At 37.7% G+C, this 22,842-nt stretch overlaps 1 protein-coding gene across 10 annotated transcripts in view; it reads left to right on the plus strand.

Moving 5' to 3' along the window:
- The window catches only part of AXDND1 (axonemal dynein light chain domain containing 1), a 177,767-nt gene that overhangs the window by 120,063 nt on the left and 34,862 nt on the right, over window positions 1–22,842 (plus strand). For 8 of the 10 annotated variants that reach the window (XM_055255123.2, XM_063627440.1, XM_055255124.2 and 5 more), the window contains 3 exons: window positions 4,493–4,692; window positions 5,804–5,900; window positions 12,022–12,129. In XM_055255123.2, the coding sequence (XP_055111098.1) occupies window positions 4,493–4,692; window positions 5,804–5,900; window positions 12,022–12,129 (405 nt within the window). The remainder of the gene's footprint in view (window positions 1–4,492; window positions 4,693–5,803; window positions 5,901–12,021; window positions 12,130–22,842) is intronic. The other 2 variants (XM_055255129.2, XM_055255127.2) reach the window with 2 other exon arrangements.

The raw sequence follows: 22,842 nt of genomic DNA on the forward strand, positions 1-22,842 counted from the left end.
CATAAATGGGCTAAATGCCCCAATTAAAGGGCACAGAGTGGCAAGTTGGATAAAGAATCAAAACCTAATAGTTTGCTGTCTTCAAGAGACCTGTCTCACATGCAGTGACACCCAAAGGCTCCAGATAAAAGGATAGAGAAAAATCTACCAAGCAAATGGAAAACTGTAAAAACAAGAGTTGCTATTCTAATTTCAGAAAAAACAGACATTCATTTTCCCTCCTGATCCATGTTCTTACCTCCAGTTTTTTTGTTATTGTTTTTCCTTTGCCTCCTTACTTCATTTTACCTGTGCTGCTTGGCTGTCTAAAACACTGGTCTCTAAACGTTTTTTATTATGTACCTCTATTAGCAAAAAGTCTTTGAGCAAGCCTTTCTAACTTACTATTTCTGATTTGCGTGCAAAAATTACTCAATTGACATGTTTGGTACATTATAAAACATATACAAAAGCCGAATGGTATGAAATTAACAATATTTAAAAATGATTTTTGGTGATGGTTCAAAAAACTGATTGAACAAGCTTCATGATTTTTTATAATTGCAGGTTTAAATTGCAGATTAAACTTGTGATTATAAAGCTATTTGAAGGTCTGCTTCTAAATTCAGTTTCCTTCAATACTAATTTTTAATGGCAGTCACTACTGAAATGATAGCTCAGAAAGAAACATGAATCCCAGTTGAAGAAATACATCATTGGAATGATAATATTCACTTTTCATTTCCATCAATCAGGCCAGGCGTGATGGCTCATGCCTGTAACTCGTCACTTTGTAAGGCCAAGGTGGGAGGATTGCTTTAAGCCCAGGAATTTAAGACCAACCTGGTCAACACAGTGAGACCTCATCTCTACAAAAAATAAAACAATTAGCCGGGCACGGTGGCACACACCTATAGTCCCAACTACTTGGGAGGCTGAGGTGAGAGGATTGCTTGTGCCTGGGAGGTCAAGGATGCACTAAACTATGATTGTGCCACTGCACTCCAGCCTGGGAAACAGTGAGACCATGTCTCAAAAAAAAAAAAAGAGAAAAAAATTTCAGTTCCATCCATTGGTTATGCAAAGGTTTTTTTTTTTTTCAAATTAGTAATTTTTTCCATCTATCGTAATGTCAATCAGTTGTTCTTACAGTTTTCTAAAACATTAGACAGTGTAACATTCCTGTATTTTAACAAAGTGTTCCTAGCCAATTGAAATGCTTTATTTCTAAGATTTTTTAAAAGATTAGAAACGTACTTCCAGATTTTATATATATGTAGATTTTAGACTTTTAAAAGGTGAACTGTGTTTCATTTTTAGCAACAAACTCACACCAAGATGGAAATATTTCCTCCTATCCATTTTCAAAATGACCCCTCCATAGTATAAGTTTCTTTTGCTCATTGTTAAATTTCACATATATTTGAAAGGGACAAATTAAGTGTGTGTGTGTTTTCTTTTTGTTGTTTGTTTGTTTGTGTTTTGTAGAGATGGGGTTTCACCAAATTGCCCAGACTGGTCTTGAACTCTTGAGCTCAGGCAATCCTCCCACCTTGGCCTCCCAAAGTGCTGGGATTACAGGCATGAGCCACCATACCTGGCCTGATCTTTCTCTCACTCTCTCTTTCTTTCTTTTTTTCTTTCTTTCTTTCTTTCTTTCTTTCTTTCTTTCTTTCTTTCTTTCTTTCTCTCTCTTTTTCTTTTTTTTTTTTTTTTTGAGATGGAGTCTTGCTCTGTCACCCAGGCTGGACTACAGTGGCACATTCTCAGCTCACTGCAACCTCTGCCTCCCGGGTTCAAGTGATTCTCCTGCCTCAGCCTCCCAAGTAGCTGGAATTACAGGTGTGTGCCACCACACCAGGCTAATTTTTGTATTTTTAGTAGAGACAGGGTTTCACCATCTTGGCCAGGCTGGTCTTGAACTCCTGATCTTGTGATCCACTTGTCTTGGCCACCCAAAGTGCTGGGATTACAGGCGTGAGCTACCACGCCCAGCTCATTTATTTCTTAGTATCAGCTAATAAGTGGCTAATTACTCACTTGTTATCCCTGAAAAGATTAGTAAATTTGGAAGAAGTCTTTTCACAAAAGAAAAGCAGTTAATTCATCTTAAAATTTCTTTTAAGAATTTTATATAAGAATCACAGTAAATCTATATTTTAGTACAAAAATTATATTCACTTTCCATCTCATTAAAAAGGATTACATATCTTTAGGAAAGTAAAAGATACTTTGTTTTTAATTTATTTTAATTTTAAATTCACCTATGATTTATTGTTTGACCTTGATTCTGCCATTTAATCTCTCTAATATAACTTTTAAATTAAGATAATAACGTCTATTTGTGCTTATTTCCTAAGGATAGTCCAAGGATTCATAAACATTTTATGTAAGCAAAAATGAGTTATTTCAATGGTAGTATAATCTAGGCCATTGGTATTTGAAAGAATAGTTAGGAATTTGTGTACTTTCACAGAGAAGCAGCAGGGACATAGCTAGTAGAATATGTAAGGAAGTGGTATCTTTTTCTTGTGAAAAAGACTTGCCTTTTTAACTCTTTCTCAGGAAAGGTTGTCCCTTTTCCTGATACGTAAATTCAGGTGTCAGATACATTAATCAACATTGCTTTAGGTCATTAACAACCTTCCCATCTGAATCAAGAAGCAGGAAGTTTGGGTTTTTATTGGAAAGGCTACTACTTTTCTTTTCTTCTTTTGAGACGGAGTCTCGCTCTGTCACCCAGGCTGGAATGCAGTGGCACCATCTCGGCTCACTGCAAGCTCCGCCTCCCGGATTCACGCCATTCTCCTGCCTCAGCCTCCCGAGTAGCTGGGACTATAGGCACCCGCCACCACGCCTGGCTAATTTTTTGTATTTTTAGTAGAGACGCGGTTTCACTATGTTAGGCAGGATGGTCCCGATCTCCTGACCTCGTGATCCACCTGCCTTGGTCTCCCAAAGTGCTGAGATTACAGGCGTGAGCCACCGCGCCTGGCCTAGGCTACTACATTTTATTTTTATTCATTCATTCAAGAAACATTTACTAAGAACTTACTCCCTGATAAGAACTGTGTGTGGTATGCAGGGATAAGTTGATGGCTCATGTCTTACAGACAGGTTAATTGAGGAGATAGATGTGCAAATGACTGTAACAGAGATATGTACAAAGTACTGTAGAAACATGGGAAAGGGAGCAAATTAGAGCCAGTGGAAACTGGTAAGTCTTCTCAGAGTAGATCATGTTTAAGCCTAGAGAAATACTCCAGAACTAACCAAACAGAGAAAGGGAGTAGGGTATTTGACAAGTATGGTGTGTCTGAATTTTGCATACAGGTTTTCTGCATTTTATTTCTGGGACCCAGCCTCAGCAAATACTGTAATGCAGAGGTTCTCAAACTTTCTCTATTCACAGTGTCCTTTGGGTTTCAATATTTTCACACTCCTAAGCCAAAAGAAATACCTCACAGTTAAGTTTATTAAGTAGGTAGGTTCAAACCGCTTACTAAATATTTAATGTCCTAACAATTTATTAACCATTTGGAAAAGTACTACACATACACTGAAAGAAAAAAACCTTTTATTTTATTCTCATTTAATCAATATCACTTGCCAATGTAAGGCATGTACTCGCTGGCATGGTACAGCTTCTCTGACCTTGGAATCAGATTGGACGTTACCACCTTCATTTCCTGTTCCATGTTAATTTTCACACAGTACTTGTTTTTGTTTTTGTTTTTATCACACAACCACCAATCAAACCAGTTTCAAAAAGATATGATGTTATCAAAATTAATATAGGGCATCTAAAGTTGAAAACTGTGAATTGTGTTAAGTTCATGCTGTGTCTGGTAGATGTTACATATTACTGTTATTTCCCTCAATTTAAAATCCTATGGCATCCTTGTGAGTTTGCTGTGGAGCCCTGTAATGCCCTGATGTGCAATTTGAGAATTGTGGGTTCTCACAGGTTATTATCTATGGCCAGGCTAAAGAAGAGATTAGTGGCTGTGCGTGTGGTTCACGCCTGTAATCCCAGCACTTTGGGAGGCTGAGATGGGCAGATTGCTTCATCCCAGCAGTTCAAGTTCGGCCTGGGCAACATGGTGAAAGCCCATCTCTACAAAAAACACAAAAATTAGCCAGGCATGGTGGTGCGTGTGCCTGTAGTCCCAGCTACTCAGGAGGTTAAGATGGGTGGATCACCTGAGCCTGGGGAGGTCAAGGTTGCAGTGAGCTATGCATTATGCCTCTGCACTCCAGCCTGGGCAACAGAGTAACACCCCGTTTCAAAAAATTAAATAAATAAATATCAATAAAAAGAAGAGAGTAGCTTAATGTCGGATAGCGAGCAAAAGAAAATAGGGTCATGCTAGCTGATGATTTGATTTCATTAAGAATTATAATGTTGAAAGTTGGACACAGGCACGATCATTTCTATTTTAAAATTTGGTGTGGTTTTTACTGTTTGATTTCTTTAAAGTGGGTCGTTTGTATTCTACTCATTTTTTAACAGATGGATGAGTTACACATATCTATGATCCAGTGGATGGTAAACTTGCTGATTTTAATGATACCCAACTTTACTGACCAAGACTGTCTCCTAAAGTTGGAGGAGGAAAGTGCTGAGAAACATGATATAGGAGTTGCACGATTGGAGCTAGATGCGATTGAACTGACAAGGAAGTTGTACCAATACTCCAGCTATTTGAGCAGGTGAAGGTATCTGGTTATTTTATTGTTGCCCTTTTGAAGAATTGAATGTCGCATAAAACAAAGAGACAGCGAAGTAGTGGCAATAGGAGTTATTTTAAAACCTTGAAAGAAATACTAGTTCAGTTTTTCAACTAGCTTTAACACTGTGAGCAGTTATAATATGAGATTTTGGTTTTTCTTTTGGAAACTGTTGGCATGGGCAGGATGAGAAGTGTGTGTATGTGGGAGTAAGAATTAGGAAAAAAGGACTCACTTTCTTGCATAAATAAGACACATCTTACACTTTTGCAAATACTGGTGAGGGAGTGGATTTAAGAAGAATATTGTAGTTTCCTGTGTACTGTCATGTATTTTTTTAGACAGTTTTCTTCTGCCACTGAGGCTAGAATGCAGTGTCGTGATCTCGGCTCACTGCAGCCTCCACCTCCTAGGCTCAGGAGATTCTTATGCCTCAGCCTCCTGAGTAGCTGGGATTTACAGGCATGCCCCACCATGCCTGGGTAATTTTTGTATTTTTAGTAGAGGTGGAGTTTTGCCATGTTGGCCAGGCTGGTCTCGAACTCCTGATCTCAAGTGATCTGCCCACCTTGGCCTCCCAAAGTCCTGGAATTACAGCCATGAGCCACCATGCCCGGCCCTGAATGTATACTTTTATGTGCTTCACTAAATGCCAGCCAAAACTTCTTTTTACAAAATGGCAAAAAAAAAAATAAATAAATAACCCACAAACCCTTATACCTGAAAAGCTAGAAGATTTCCACTGAATAAAGATGAAGTCTGGAAAATTGTAATCTATTAACTAAGATGCAAGCTTGACGCTATGATTACTTTAAATTCAGGAAGTAGCTTTTACATTCTAAGCAAATTTTCCCTTCATTTCAGTTCAGTTACTAAGGGTCAAAAATAAGAGGGATGGAAGGGAGAAGGAGGACAAGGGTAAGAAATTGAGGAGACAAATTATTCTCCTTGGTGAGTCAGTAGCTGAATTATTATGGTGAACTTCCACTTTGTCTGGATTTTTAAAATTTTAAACAGAAGAACCAACAATAAATAGGTTATGCTGAGTGTGTATGTGCTCTTTTTCTTTTTCTTTTTTTCCCTCTTTTTGCAGTTGTTGCAAAGGGATGGTAACAGCAGTGGCTCTGAGTAAATCCACTAACTCACACAAAAATGCTACTGAAGACCTTTATGAGGTGGATAAGTTGAAGGTAATAACTCCGTCTTCCCCTTAGTTTTGTTTTTGTTTTGTTTGTTTTTATCAGATTTTTGAGGTTCAGTTGATGTACAACAAGCTCACATATTTAAAGAATACAGTCTTACAAGTTCTAAAATATGCATATACTCATAAAAACAATTAATAAAACTAAAAATAGGAAACATATCAAACACACCCAGAGTTTCCTTGTACTCCTCTTTTATTTATCCTTCAAGCCTCATCTTGTCACCAATGTCTGATCTACTATCTAACACCAAAGTTTTTTTTATTTTCTAGAATTATAAAAATGGAATTATAAAGAATATACTTTTTTCTCTGACTTATTTCACTAAGCATGATTACTTAGAGATTCACACATATTGTTGCTTTTATCAACCACTTATGCTTTTTAGTGCTGAGTAATATTTCATTGTATGGATAGACACAATTTATTTATCTAGTCTCTGTTGATATGCATTTGAATTGTTTCCAGTTTCAAATTATTACTAGATAACTTCAGTGCATATTCATATATAAGTCTTTGAATGGACGTATACTTTCACTTCTCTTGGGTTGATATCTAGGAATGGAATGGCTGAGTCACATGGAATGTGTGTGTTTAACTTTTAAAGAAACGGTCAAACTGCCTTCCAAAGTGGCTAATGGGTACAAAAGTGCAGTTAGATAGAAGGAATAAGCTCTAGTATTCAATAGTACATTAGGGAAATTATAGTTAACAATAATTCACTGTATATTTCAAAATAGCTAGAAGAGAAGAATTGGCTATCTCCAACACAAAGAAAAGATAAATGTTTGAGGTGATGGATACCCCCGTTACCCTGCTTTGATCTTTACACATTGTACACATGCATCAAGATATCACATGTACTCCAAAATATATACAAATATGATATATGAATTTCTTAAAAGGTGGTTAAACCATTTTTACACTCTTGCCAGCAGTATCTGAGAGTTCCAGTTGCTTTACATACTCACTGACACTTGATATAGTCAGTCTTTTTTTCATTTTTTTTGAGATGGAGTCTCGCTCTGTTGCCCAGGCTGGAGTGCAGTGGCATGATCTTGGCTCACTGCAACCTCCGCTTCCTGGGTTCAAGCAATTCTGCTGCCTAAGCCTCCTGAATAGCTGGGACTACAGGCGTGCGCCACTATGCCTGGCTAATTTTTGTATTTTTAGTAGAGATGGGGTTTCACCATGTTGACCAGGCTGGTCTCAAACTCCTGACCTCAAGTGATCCGCCCTCCTCAGCCTCCCAAAGTGCTGGGATTACAGGTGTGAGCCACTGCGCCTGGCTGATACAGTCAGTCTTTTAAAATTATACATTCTAATACGTAAGTAGTGGGATGTTATTGTGGTTTTAATTTGCATTTTCTTAATGACCAATGATGTTGAACTTCTTTTCATGTGTGTATTTGTAATCCATGTATTTTCTGTGGTGTAATGTCTGTTCAAATCTTAGTATTGATTTGTTTGTTTCCTTATTATTGAGCTTAGACAGCTGTTTTTTTCTCGATACCAAGTCTTTTATCAGATACATGATTTTAAAATATCTTCTCTCAGTCTGTGATTTGTCTTTTTTTTTTTCCCTAAGATAGTATTTTACTATGTTGCCCAGGCTAGACTTGAACTCCTGAGCTCAAGTGATCTTGCCACCTCAGTCTCCAGAGTAGCCAGGATTACAGACATGAACCTCATGCCCAGTTATAGTGTCTTTCAAAGAGGGAAGTTCTTAATTTTGATGAAGTTCAATCTCTGATTTTTTTTCTTTTATAGACCTTGCTTTTGGTATTCTATCTAAAGAAATTTTTGCATAACAACATCATGAAGATTTTCTCCTATGTTTTCTTCTAGAAGTTTTAAGAGTTTTAGGCATTATATTCAAGTCTATGACTCATTTTGAGTTAACTTTTTAAAAATATGGTGCTGGGGATGGATTCAAGTTCATTTTGTGGCATTTGGATATCCAATTGTTTTAGCACCATTTGCTGAAAAGACTGTCCTTTCTCTATTGAGATGCCTTTGTATCTTGATTGAAAACCTTTTAACCATGTATGTCTTGGTATTATTCTGGACATTCTGTTGTGTTCTGTTGATCCATTTGTCAACATTGTCACCGTCTCCAAACTGCCTTCATTACTATTGTTTTGGAATAAGTTTTAAAATCAGGTAATATAAATCCTCCAAATTTGTTTTTTTTCAAGATCAAGCTATTCTAGGTCCTTTGCTTTCCATATGAATTTTATAATTAGCCTATCAATTTCAAGAAACCCTGCTGGGATTTTAATTGATATTATATATATTGATCAGTTTGTGGAGAATTGATATCTTAACAATATGGAGTCTTTAAATCTGTGAACATGGTCTGTCTCTTCATTTATTTGTCTTTATTTCTTTAAGCAAAGTTTTATAGTTTTCAGTGTATAGATCTTACATATCATTTGTGAGATTTATCCCTAAGTATTTCATATTTTGGTGCTACTATAAATGGTATTATTTTAGAATTACAATTTCTGATTATTCATTGCTAATATATAGAATTACAATGGGGTTTTAGTACATTAAACTCATATCCTGTGACCTTGCTGAATTCACTTATTCCTTCTAAGAGTTTTTTTTTTATTTTGTTTTTTCAGATTTTTTGGGATTTTTAATATACAGTCATGCAGTCATGTTTTCTGCAGATGGGGAAAGTTTTATATCTTCCTTTCCAATCTATATATATTTTTTCTTTTTCTTGCCTTATTGCACTAATAAGACTCTATAATACTAGGTTGAAAAAGTGATGAGAGCAGATATCCTTGCCTTGGTCCATTTTAGGGAAAAAGTATTAATTGGTCATCTTTAAGTATAATACTAGCTATAGTTTTTTTATAGATACCTTTTATTAGATTGAGGAAATTCTTCTTTATTTCGTGTTTGCTGAAAATTCTTTTTTTTTTTTTAGTCAGCAATGGATGTTGGATGTTATCAAATCCTTTCGCTGCATCTATTGAGATGCTCATGAGTTGTCATTTTTAGTGCATTAATATGGTGAATTACATTTATTGATTTTTAAATTGAATGTTAAACCAGTATTGTATTCCTGGAGTAAACTGCACTTGATCATGATGTATTGTCCTTCTTATATGTTGCAAATTCAATTGATTGATTGTTTAGAATTTTTGCACTGATGTTCATAAGGGATATTTATTAAATAGCTTTGTTTTGTAATATCTTTATTTGGTTTTGATATCAGGGTAATGCTGGCCTTTTAAAATGAGTTAAGAAGTGTTTCTTATTCTTCTGTTTTACAAATAATATGTGTAGAATTTTTTATTTCTTTTTTTTTTTTTTTGAGACCTAGTCTCGCCTGTCACCCAGGCTGGAGTGCAGTGGTGCGATCTCGGCTCACTGCAAGCTCTGCCTCCCGGGTTCACGCCATTCTCCTGCCTCAGCCTCCCGAGTAGCTGGGACTACAGGTGCCCACCACCACGCCCGGCTAATTTTTTGTATTTTTTTTTTTAGTAGAGACGGGGTTTCACCGTGGTCTCGATCTCCTGACCTCGTGATCCGCCCACCTAAGCCTCCCAAAGTGCTGGGATTACAAGCGTGAGCCACCGCGCCCGGCCAAGACCGCAGTAGGCTTTCTTTATGTCACCAAAGATAGCACTGCCAGTTCCAGGATTTGGTCCTGCAAAAGGACTATGACTGAAGACGGTGGTAGTCGGAATCTTACTCTCATAATGTTTCAGCAGGTAAACTCAAGGAAGCCCCAGCTTTCCTCCCTTATAGGGGGGTCTGGGGATCATGGATTCTTAATATCTCCATTTATAGCCATTGTCTTACTGCTGGTACCCTATAAAAGACTCTCCTGTGGCCTTCTGTTTCTCCTGCTGCAATAGGCTTAACAGTTAGGACTATTGCTTGCTTCTTAAATACTTCTTCACTCCAAACATGAATTTTAGTCCTTTTACTTCACACCAGAAGTCTTTATTAGAATCAATTAAGAATATTCATGGAAAGAGATTCATGGGTATTAATTAGCAACCAATCTATCCTGTGGTCTATAGCTGATAAAAAGGTAATATTGAAGGTTTTGAAGGAAAAGTTGCTGAACTCTATAGATTATTGTAAAACTTTTATAGTAAAACTGTAAAAGACTCCTAATGATTTTTTTCCTCATCAGAAGTCTTATGACAGTATCTCCAATGTCTCAGACATTTATAAGAAAATGACCAGGATCTGTTTCATAGCGTGCAAATTCAACTACAGACTAGTTTTAAAATTTTTTTGTTCTAGGTACAATAAAAAAAGGTTAAAAAAATATATTAGTCAAACTTTATATCTGGAAGGATACTTAGGGGCAGTGGTGTGATAGAAACTCACACTGGCTCACAAGAACCAATTATATACAAGCCTTCTCAACTCCACATTCCATGATAGCATACTGAATTGATGAATATCATTGAAATTGCCTGGTGAGAGTATTTATACCATGGAAATCAGAAATTGCTACAAATCAGGGCTTCCCCCAACTCCCTCAGAAATGGTTGTTAAACATTTACCAGGTCACCACTGCATATGGATCACTTAGAGTAAACAAACAGCTTCATTAAATAAAAAAAGATAAGGACTATTAGGCATTTACTCAAGAACTCTCAACTAATTAGGTGAAGTTAGGACTAAAACCCAACACCGTCATCTGCCTTGTCCACTCTACTTCCTGATATGCAATAAGATACCATTCTAACCCTTTGAATCCAGAATTTAACCATCAGTGACATTAACAAAGCTGTAGTAAACTTACTTTACCACTATAGGCTTCGGTTTCTTTATCTACAACATATGGATTTAGATTTGATTTCTAAAATGTTCTGGCTCTGATGTTTCATAATAATTACACAATTTAAAAGAAATCTGGGCCAGGTACAGTGGCTCACGCCTGTAATCCCAGCATTTTGGGAAGCTGAATTGCTTAAGCCCAGGAGTACAAGCCCAGCCTGGGCAACAAAAAATAAAAAAATTAGCCAGGTATGGTGGTGCACACCTGTGGTCCAAGCTACTTGGGAGGCTGAGGTGGGAGGATCACTTGAGCTTGGTGGGTCAAGGCTGCAGTGAGCTGTGATGATGCCACTGCACTCTAGTCTGGGCAACAGAGCAAGACCCTGTCTCAAAAAAAAAAAAAAGGCTAATAATGAAAGAAATATAAGGTATATTACTGCTCATTGTGGTTGATTTCAGGAGCCTACAGTGGGTCATTTCACCACATGCTGCCGTTTTTTGGCTAGAGTGACCAGATCTCTGTTCCCGGAGAGGATAACGTTTCCTAGTTCTCAGGGTTTTTATTAACTAATAAGGAATAATGTACCTTTTAAACGTTGAAACCAGCTCTTAGCTGTTAGGAGATCTTGGCAAATACAGTTTAACTATTTACCTTAGGTAATTAAAACCTGCTATAGACCTTTCCCATATCTCAATAGATAAAAGGTGAGCACCTTTTCCAAAATTGTTTCAAATTTTGATTCATTCACTTTATTAGCAGTAGAGGGATTTTTTTTTTTAGTGGTTAAGCACAGACCACATAGATTAGAATCCAAGCATCATACTTAACTATTTTTGTGACCTTGAGCAAGACATTTAACTACTCAATCTCTCAGTTTCGTCATCTTAAAAAATGAGGATAATAATAGTTAATGTCTCATATTGAGGATCAAATGAGTTAATATATACATAATGCTTAGAACAGAGTCTGTCATATAATTAAGTACAAGGTAGGTGTTTGCTACTTCTGTTGTTATTATGCAATCACAGTTGACCTGGTCAGTTGCATAAAATTTATTAGGAGGCCATTTAGACATTAGTAAATAAAACAATCTTTTTGTATCTGTTTTTACGGCACTTCACTACTCCCTGTCCCATTACAACCCAGATCCCAAACCCTGTCAATAAGAGATAATATGATTTAGGTCTATGTTAATAACCAGTCACCTCTGCACAGATCTTTGAACTGAACTGATATAAAGTTAATTGAATATAGTTATGTTTAGAGGAATTGTATTTATCAGTTCCTCAGTAGCAGTGAGTGAATAAATGAGCTGGTTTTTTCTGCTTGTAATCTTTTATCTCTTCTCAGAAAGAATGTTATGAATGGATCAACACATGCTCTTGCCTCCTTTCTAATATCAAAGGCAGAAAAGTTACATTATTGACAGATGAAGAAATAGAGCGGCTACTTGAAGAGGTATTTGCCACATGTTAGCATTGGTCATTATTCAGATTATTCCTGTATTTCAGTAGAGAAGGTTCACAGCTTTTTCCAATCAATGTTCTGAATCCTTGTTCATTTATCCTAACATATGAGAATTTTGGTTCTGATCAAGATCTTTGACAGCTCTTCTTCCCTCTAAGGAAGAGAATCATCCACTCAGCATTTTGCCTCATATTTTTAGCAGGTTGTTTTATAACGGAAAGGATGGCTTTCAGGTAGAAACTCCCTGCCACTTCCTGAGGCGTATCCGCAGGTTCATCTGCTTCTGTGCTCACCCTTTTCCCTCCCCTCCAGTCTCAGTCTTTCCATCCAAGGTTATTTCTTCCTTCAAGCACTTAATCCCATGTCCAATGTCTTCTCTCTTTGGCCTCTTTAATGTCTTCTCTAATTGTCCCATTTTATCAATCTAAAAGCAATCTAAAACATGGTCATTTCTCCCATCCTAAAAAGTATGTCCCTTGACTTGTCTCTCTGCTACTTCTTTCTCTCTTTCCGTTCCATCATAATCAATTTGTTTAAAACTCTAAAACTACTATAGGGTCACCAATGATTCCTTATTGCCATATCCAAGTATCTTCAATTCTATATTTAACCTGGCTTCTGTGTAGCATTTGGCCCTCTTAACCATTCACTCCTTTTGCAATCTCTCCTCACAAGACAAAAGTGTCCTGGTTTTTCTCCTACTTCTTTATTTCTTTTCACCCTTGTTTTAGACTTTCACCCTTGTCTGCCTCTTAAATGTTGATATGCTGTCCTTGGCTTGCTTTCACTTCTCATTTGTACACGCTACCTATTACTGTGTTTCCTGTGGTTTTAATTACCATCTGCATACCGAGAATCTCAAATCAGTGAATATCATGTGCTATCACAAACTCAACTCCTGTTTGTATTTCAGCCTCTTTGAAGGTGTTCTCCTCCAGTAAATTCTGAAGAAGCTCCCATTGTTATCAGAGTCATACTATACAGGTATGATCTGATGGCCTATATGTCAGTGTCTTGGGTCTGAGAAAGAAGGGGAAGGTTCTATCTACACATTTATGAAACTTTTTTTTTTACATTTAAACACTAAAGAAACATCATCTTTCTAAATTATTCACCTTTAACAAATGTTCATTTTACTGTGCTGTCTAGATCTTGGCAAGAATTATTGTGAAATAACCACCGAATGATTTTATCAACATTATAAATTGTAAATTATAGTATACTTTGAGAAACTTAATGAAATACCACAGACATGATCTTGGCGTATCAGATCTAGGAAAAAATCAAGGAACTATACAGAATCAGAGACTTGAGAGCAGAAGGGAATTTAAAGGCAATTGAATTTAACCTTGCATGAATCTGATGACAAATCTTTAAATTTTTCCATAGGTTACTGGGGTACAGGTGGTGTTTGGTTACATGAGTAAGTTCTTTAGTGGTGATTTCTGAGATTTTGGTGCACCCATCACTCAAGTAGTATACACTGCACCCTATTTGTAGTCTTTTGTCCCTTGCCCCCCTCCCACCCTTCCCGCCAAATCCCCGAAGTCCATTGTATCATTCTTATGCCTTTGCATCCTCGTAGCTTAGCTCCCACATATCAGTGAGAACATATGGTGTTTCGTTTTCCATTCTTGAGCTACTTCACTTACAATAAGAGTCTCCTATAGTCCCAGCTACTCAGGAGTCTGAGGCAGGAGAATCGCTTGAACCCAGGAGGTGGAGGCTGCATGAGCCGAGATCACGCCACTGCACTCCAGCCTGGGCGACAGAGTGAGACTCTGTCCCCCACACACACACACACAAAAAAGATTCTCCAGTCTCATCCAGGTCGCTGCAAATGCTGTTAATTCATTCCTTTTCATGGCTGAGTAGCATTCCATCATATATATACATATATAATATGATATATATATATACTACCACATATATATGGTATAATATATACATAGTATATGGTGTGTGTGTGTGTGTGTATATATATATATACACCACAGTTTTTTATCCACTTGTTGATTGATGGGCATTTGGGTTGGTTTCATGATTTTGCAATTGTGAATTGTGCTGCTATAAACATGCCTGTGCAAGCATCTTTTTCCTATAATGACTTCTTTTCTTCTGGGTAGATACCCAGTAATGAGATTGCTGGATAAAATGGTAGTTCTATTTTTAGTTCTTTAAGGAATCTCCACACTGTTTTCCATAGTGGCTCTACTAGTTTACATTCCCTCCAGCAGTGTAGAAGTGTTCCTTGTTCACCGCATTCATGGCAACATCTACCGTTTTTTGATTTTTTGATTATGGCCATTCTTGCAGGAGTAAGGTGGTATTGCATTGAGGTTTTGATTTGCATTTCCCTGATCATTAGTGAGGTTGAGCGTTTTTTCACATATTTGTTGGCCATTTGTATATCTTCTTTTGATAATTGTCTATTCATGTCCTTAGCCCACTTTTTGATGTGATTGTTTGTTTCATTTCTTGCTGATTTATTGGAGTTTGTTTTAGATTCTGGATATTAGTCCTTTGTCAGCTGTATAGATTGTGAAGATTTTCTCCCACTGTGTGGGTTGTCTGTTTACTCTGCCGACTGTTCCTTTTGCCGTGCAAAAGCTCTTTAGTTTAACTAAGCCCCAGCTATTTATCTTTGTTTTATTGCATTTGCTTTTGGGTTCTTGGTCATGAAATCTTTGCCCAAGCCAATGTCTGGAAGGGTTTTTCCAATGTTATGTCTAGAATTTTTATAGTTTCAGGTCTTAGATTTGAGTCCTTAACCCATCTTGAGTTGATTTTTGTATAAGGTGAGAGATGAGGATCCAGTTTCATTCTCCTACGTGTGGCTAGCCAATTATCCCAGCACCACTTGTTTAAAAGGGTGTCCTTTCCCCACCTTATGTTTCTGTTTGCTTTGTTGAAGATCAGTTGGCTATAAGTATTTGGATTTATTTCTGGGTTCTCTACTCTGTTCCATTGATCTATACGCCTGTTTTTATACCAGTACCATGCGGTTTTGGTGACTATGGCCTTATAGTATAGTTTGAAATCAGGTAGTGCGATGCCTTCAGATTTGTTCTTTATGCTTAGTCTTGCTTTGGCTGTGCGGGCTCTATTTTGGTTTCATATGAATTTTAGAATTTTTTTTTTCTAATTCTGTGAAGAATGATAGTGGTGTTTTGATGGGGGTTGCATTGAATTTGTAGATTGCTTTTAGCAGTATGGCTATTTTCACAATATTGATTCTACTCATCCATGAGCATGGGACGTGTTTCCATTTGTTTGTGTTGTCTGTGATTTCTTTCAGCAGTGTTGGTAGTTTTCCTTATAGAGGTCTTTTGCCTCCTTGGTTAGGTGTATCCCTAAGTATTTTATTATTTTTGCAGCTATTGTAAAGGGGTTGAGTTCTTGATTTGACTCTCCACTTGGTAGCTGTTGGTGTAGAGAAGAGCTACTGATTTGTGTACATTAGTCTTGAATCCGGAAACTTTGCTGAATTCTTTTATCATATCTAGGAGCTTTCTGGAGAGTCTTTAGGGTTTTCAAGGTAAATAATCATATTGTCAGGAAACAATGACAGTTTGACTTCCTCTTTACCAATTTGGGTGTCCTTTATTTCGTTCTCTTGTCTGATTGCTCTGGCTGGGACTTCCAGTTCTATGATGAAGAGGAGTGATGAGAGTGGGTAGGTATCCTTGTCTCATTCCAGTTCTCAGAGAAAATACTTTCAACTCTCCCCATCCAATATTATGTTTGCTGTGGATTTGTCAGAGATGGCTTTTAATACATTGAGTTACGTCCATTGTATGCTGATTTTGCTGAGAGTTTTAATCCTAAAGGGATGCTGGATTTTGTCGAATGCTTTTTCTGCATCTATTGAGATGATCATGTGATTTTTGTTTTCAATTCTGTTTATGTGGTGTATCACGTTTATTGACTTGCATATGTTAAACCATCCCTGCATCCCTGCTATGTAACCCACGTGATCATGGTGGATTATCTTTTTGATATGTTGTTGGATTCAGTTAGCGAGTATTTTGTTAAGGATTTTAGTGTCTGTGTTTATCAGGGATGTCGGTCTGTGGTTTTCTTTTTTGGATATGTCCTTTCCTGGTTTTGGTATTAGGGTGATTCTGGCTTCATAGAATGAATTAGGGAGTGTTCCCTTTTTTCTCTATCTTGTGGAATAGTGTCAAAAGGATTGGTATCAATTCTTTGAATGTCTGGTAGAATTCTGCTGTGAATCCTTCTGGTTCTGGACTTTTTTTTTGTTGGTAATTTTTTAATTACCATTTAAATCTTGGTGCTTGTTATTGGTCTGTTCAGGGTATCTAATTCTTTCTGAGTTAAGATAGGAGTGTTGTATTTTTCCAGGAATTTATCCATCTCTTCTAGGTTTTCTAATTTATGTGCACAAAGATGTTCATAGTAGCCTTGAATGATCTTTTGTATTTCAGTGGTGTCAGTTGTAATATGTCCCATTTTGTGTCTTAATTAGGTTATTTGGATTTTTTCTGTTCTTTTTTTGGTTAATCTTGCTAATAGTCTATCAAATTTATTTATCTTTTCCAAGAACCAGCTTTTTGTTTCATTTATCTTTTGTATTTTTTTTTGTTTATTTCTATTTCATTTAATTCTGCTCTGATCTTGGTTATTTCCTTTCTTCTGGTGGGTTTGGGTTTGGTTTGTTCTTGTTTCTCTAGTACCTTGAGGTCTGACCTTAGAATGTCAGTTTGTATTCTTTCCGTCTTTTTGATATAGGCATTTAATGCTATGAATTCTGCTCTTAGCACAGCCTGTGCTGTATCCCAGAGGTTTTGATAGGTAGTGTCATTATTGTTGTTCAGTTCGAAAAATTTTTAATTTCCATCTGAGTTCCATTTTTGACCAAATGATCATTCAGGAGCAGGTTATTTAATGTCCATGTATTTGCATGGTTTTGAAGGTTCCTTTTGGAGTTGGTTTCCAATTTTATTCCACTCTGAGAGAGTGCTTGATGTAATTTCAATTTTCTTAAATGTATTGAGGCTCATCTAGTGGCCTATCACATGGTCTATCTTGGAGAAGGTTCTGTGCACTGTTGAATAGAATGTATGTTCTGTGGTTGTTGGATTAAATGTTTTGTATATATCTGCTAAGTCCATTTGTTCCAAGGTATAGTTTAAATCCATTGTTTCTTCATTGACTTTTTGTCTTGATGTCCTGTCTAGTGCTGTCAGTGGAGTATTGAAGTCCCCCACTGTTATGTGTTGCTGTCTATCTCATTTCTTAGGTCTATTAGTAATTGTTTTATAAATTTGGGAGCTCCAGTGTTAAGTGCATATATGTGTAGGATTGTGATATTTTCCTGTTGGACAAGGCCTTTACCATTATATAGTGTCCCTCTTTGTCTCTTTAACTGCTGTTGCTTTAAGGTTTGTTTTGTCTGATATAAGAATAGCTACCCCTGCTTGCTTTTGGTGTCCATTTGCTGAAATGCCTTTTCCAACCTTTTTGTTTCAGTTTATGTGAGTCCTTATGTGTTAGGTGAGTCTCCTGAAGGGAGCAGATGGTTGGTGAGTTCTTATCCATTCTGCAGTTCTGTATCTTTTAAGTGGAGCATTTAAGCCATTTACATTCAATGTTACTATTGAGATGTGAGGTACCATTGCATTCATCGTGCTATTTGTTGACTTTGTATCTTGGTTTTTTGGTTTTTATTTTCCCTTTTTAAATTTTCATTTTTTTTTGTTTTATAAGTCTTGTGTGATTTTTGCTTTAAAGAGGTTCTGTTTTGATGTGTTTCCAGGATTAGGGCTCTTTTTAACAGTTCTTGTAGTGGTGGCTTGGTAGTGGTGAATTCTCTCAGCATTTGTTTGTCTGGAAAAGACTATATCTTTCCTTCATATATGATGCTTAGTTTCGCTGGATACAAAATTCTTGGCTGATAATTGTTTTGTTTGAAGAGGCTGAAGATAGGGCCCCAATCCCTTCTAGCTTGTAGGGCTTCTGCGGAGAAAACTGCTGTTAATCTGATAGGTTTTCCTTTAGAGGGTACCTGATGCTTTTGTCTCACAGATGTTAAGATTCTTTCCTTCGTCTTAACTTTAGATAACCTGATGACAATGTGCCTAGGCAATGATCTTTTTGTGATGAATTTCCCAGGTGTTCTTTGTGCTTTGTATTTGGATGTCTAGATCTCTAGCAAGGCCAGGGAAGTTTTCCTCAATTATTCCCCCAAATATGTTTTCCAAACTTTTAGATTTCTCTTCTTTCTCAGGAACATCAATTATTCTTTCTTTAATCCACAAAAAATTATAATGTAAGTTAAAGTACAAATGAGGGTTCATTTTTTTTACTCATTATATTGGCAAAAATTAAGAAATTGCAAGATGCAGTCATGCACTGCATAAGGATGTTTTAGTCAACAACAGACTGCAGATAAGACAGCAGTCCCATAAGATTATAAGACTGTATTTTTACTATACCTTTTCTATGTTAAGATACACAAATACAAACCATTGTGTTACAGTTGCCTACAGTATTCAGTGTAGTACATGCTGTACAGGTTTATAGCCTGGGAGCAAAAGGTTATATAGCCAAGGTGTGTGTGGTGGGCTATACCCTCCGTTTGTGTAAGTACACTATGAGGAACATCAATTATTCTTGGGTTTGGTCATTTAACATAATCCCAGACTTCTTGGAGGCTTTGTTCATATTTTCTTTTTCTTTTTTCTTTGTCTCTGTTGGATTGGGTTAATTTGAAGACCTTGTCTTCGAGCTCTGAACTTCTTTCTTCTACTTGTTCAATTCTATTGCTGAGACTTTCCAGAGCATTTTGCAGTTCTGTAAGTGTGCCCAATTTCCCTGAAGTTTTGATTGCTTTTTCTTTATGCTATTTCCTTGAATATTTCTCCCTTTGTTTCTTGTATCATTTTTTGGATTTCCTTGCATTGGGCTTCGCCTTTCTCTGGTGCCTCCCTGATTAGCTTAATAATTAACGTCCTGAATTCTTTTTCATGTAAATCAGGGATTTCTTCTTGGTTTGGAACCACTGCTGGTGAGCTAGTGTGATTTTCTGGGGGTGTTAAAGAGCCTTGTTTTGTCATAGTACCAGAGTTGGTTTTTTGGTTCCTTCTCATTTGGGTAGGCTCTGTCAGAGGGAAAGCATAGGGCTGAAGTCTTTTGTTCAGATTCTTTTGTCCCACGGAGTTTTCCCTTGATGTAGTACTCTCCCCCTTTTCCTATGGAGGTGGCTTCCTATGAGCTGAACTGTAGTGATGTTATCTCTCTTCTTGGTCTAGCCACCCAGCAAGCCTACCTGGTTCTGGGCTGGTGCCAGGGGTTATCTGCACAGAGTCCTGTGATGTGAACCATCTATGGCTCCCTCAGCCGTGGATACCAGCACCTGTTCTAGTGGAGGTGGCAGCAGGGGTGAAACAGTTCATGAGGTTCTTAGCTTTGGTGGTTTAATGTTCTGTTTTTGTGCTGCTTGGTCTCCTGCCGGGAGATGGCACTTTCCAAAGCGCATCAGCTGTGATAGTATGGAGAGGAACCGGTGGTGGGCAGAGCCCCAGAACTCCCAAGAATATATTTCTTCATATACCCTACCCACCCTTTGTCTTCAGCTACCAGGTCGGGGCAGGGCTAGGCGTGTCTGAGCTCAGATTCTTCTTGGGCAGGTCTTGCTGTAGCTGCTGTGGGGAATGGGGGTGAGTTTCCCAGGTCAGTGGAGTTATGTACCTAGGAGGATTATGGCTGCCTCTGCTGAGTCATACAGTTTGTCAGGGAAGTGGGGGGAAAGCAGGTAGTCACAGACCTACTGCGGCCTCCACACAATCTGAAGGGCTGGTCTGACTCCCACCAGGCCCCCACTAACAACCCTGAGGCTGTTTCCAGGCAGTGGGCAAGCAGGACTTGAGAACTTGTCCCATGCTACCTGCCTCCCAGCTGCAAAAGAAAAGAATTTTGGTTCTTCTTCCCCCTGTGGAGTCTGCACGCTGGATTCATGCCATCCCCTGAGTTCTAGCAGGAGGCACCTCGCCTGATTCAGATTGTTACAAAGTTCAGCTGGAGACTTCCTTCTCCCTGTGGCATTTTCCCCTGCGCCTCTGGCCACCCTCCAGAAGGATCCCTGTGGTGCCAGGCAGGAATGGCCTGCTTGGGGACCCTGCGAACTCCTAGAGCCTTTCCCACTGCTTCCTCTACCCTTGTATTTCACTCGGCTCTCTAAATTGACTCAGCTCCAGGTAAGGTTGGAAACTTCTCCTGCAAACCAGACCTTCAGTTTCCCCAGTGGGGGTGTGTTCGGGAGTGGAGGGTCTCCCTTTCCCACTTTCGCAGTTTGGGCACTCACAGTATTTGGGGTGTCTCCCAGGTCCTGCAAGAGCAGTCCACTGCCTTCAGAGAGTCTTTGGGTCCTCTTGGGATTCCTGCTTTGTTCTTGCAGTCATTCTGGAGCTAAAATTTCTGATGTGAGCCTCCACACACTGCTCTGTCCATCTGAGTTGGAGCTACAATCTAGTCCTACCTCCCATCCACCAGGATGATCTCTTTTATCTGATGATGAATCTTAATATAACATCCATACTTGATCATTATGCCTAAGTTTGAATATCTGAAGTGACAGAGAACTACTTTCAGAAAGACTCCATTCATTTTTGGTGAGCACTGAGTATTAGAACATTAATTCTTTCTATTGAACTAAATGTAATACGTCTCCTCGTAGCTTTAGCATTTTCTGCGAACTGGTCCTAGTTCAGTCTTTTGTGGTTAATATGAACAGGGCTGATTTGTCCTCCATATTATAATATTTCCAACATTTGAAGACAACTATATTCAACCTAAGTCTATTTTTTGATTTTCTGTTCTTTTCTATTGATCTGTCTATTAATGGGTCATTACCACAATATTTTAATTATTGAGGCTTTATGATACATTTTCTTCTTTCTTTTTTTTTTTTTTGACTTTTAAGTTCAGGGTACATGTGCAGGTTTGTCACAAAGGTAAACTTGTGTCATGGAGGTTTGTTGTACAGAGTATTTCATCACCTAGGTATCGAGCCTAGTAGCCATTAGTTGTTTTTCTTGATCCTCTCCCTCTGTCCACCCTCCACCATCCGAAAGGCCCCAGTATGTATTGCTGCCCTTTTTGTGTCCATGTGGTCTCATCATTTAGCTCCCACTTAACAGGCAAAATGTAGTATTTGGTTTTCTCTTCCTGTGTTAGTTTGCTAAGAATAATGGCCTCTAGCTCCATCCATGTCCCTGCAAATGACATGATCTCGTTCTTTTTTATGGCTGCATAGTATTCCATGGTGTATATGTACTGCATTTTCTTTATCCAGTCTATCATTGATGGATATTTAGGTTAATTCCATGTCATTGCTATTGTATATAGTGCTGCAATGAACATACGCATGCATGTGTCTTTATTATAGAATGATTTATATTCCTTCCGGTATGTACTTAGTAATGGGATTGCTGGATCAAATGGTATTTCTGTCTTTAGATCTTTGAAGAATCACCACGCTGTCTTCCACCATGGCTGAACTAATTTACACTCCCACCGACAGTGTATAAGTGATCCTTTCTCTCCACAACCTTGCCAGCATCTGTTATTTTTCAACTTTATAATAGTTGCCATTCTGACTGGTGTTAGATGGTAGCTCATTATGGTTTTGATTTGTATTTCTCTAATGATCAGTGATGTTGAGCTTTTTCTCATATGATTATTGGCTACATTTATGTCTTTTCAAAACTGTCTATTCATGTCCTTTGCCCACTCTTTTATGGGGTTGTTTTTTGCTTGTAAATTTGTTTAAGTTCCTCATAGATGTTGGATATTAGACCTTTGTCGGATACATAGTTTGCAAAAATTTTCTCCCATTCTGTAGGTTGTCTGTTTACTCTATGGATAGTTTCTTTTACTGTCCAGAGCTCTTTAGTTTAATTAGTTATCCCATTTGTCAATTTTTGCTTCTGTCGCAATTGTTTTTGGCATCTTCATTGTGAAATCTTTTCCCATTTCTATGTCCAGAATGGTATTGCCGAGGTTGTCTTCCAGGGTTTTTATAGTTTTGGGTTTTACATTTAAGCCTTTAATCCCATCTTCAGTTAATTTTTGTATATGGCATAAGGAAGGGTTCCAGTTTCAATTTTCTCCATATGGCTATCCAGTTATCCCAGCACCATTTATTGAATAGGGAATTCTTTCCCTATTGCTTGTTTTCGTCAGCTTTGTTGAAGATCAGATGGTTTTTCGGTGTGAAGTCTTATTTCTGGGTTTTCCATTTTGTTCCATTGGTGTATGTGTCTGTTCTTGTATTATACCATGCTGTTTTGGTGACTGTAGCCCTGTACTATACTTTGAAGTTGGGTAGTGTGATGCCTTCAGCTTTGTTCTTTTTTCTTAGGATTGCCTCGCTATTCAGGCTTCTTCTTGATTCCTTATGAATTTTAAAATAGTTTTTTTCTAGTTCTGTGAAGAATGTCAATGGTAGTTTGATAGGAATAGCATTGAATCTATAAATTGCCCTTGCCAGTATGGCCATTTTAACGATATTGATTCCTCCTTTTTATGAGTATGGAATGTTTTTCCATTTGTGTCCTCTGTGATTTCTTTGAGCAGTGGTTTGTAGTTCTCCTTTTAGAAATCTTTCACCTTCCTAGTTAGCTATATTCCTAAGGTATTTTATTCTTTTTGTGGCAATTGCGAATGAGAGTTCATTTGTGA

This window comes from Symphalangus syndactylus, chromosome 12 (genome assembly GCF_028878055.3).
Source record: "Symphalangus syndactylus isolate Jambi chromosome 12, NHGRI_mSymSyn1-v2.1_pri, whole genome shotgun sequence".
Lineage (NCBI taxonomy): Eukaryota > Metazoa > Chordata > Mammalia > Primates > Hylobatidae > Symphalangus > Symphalangus syndactylus.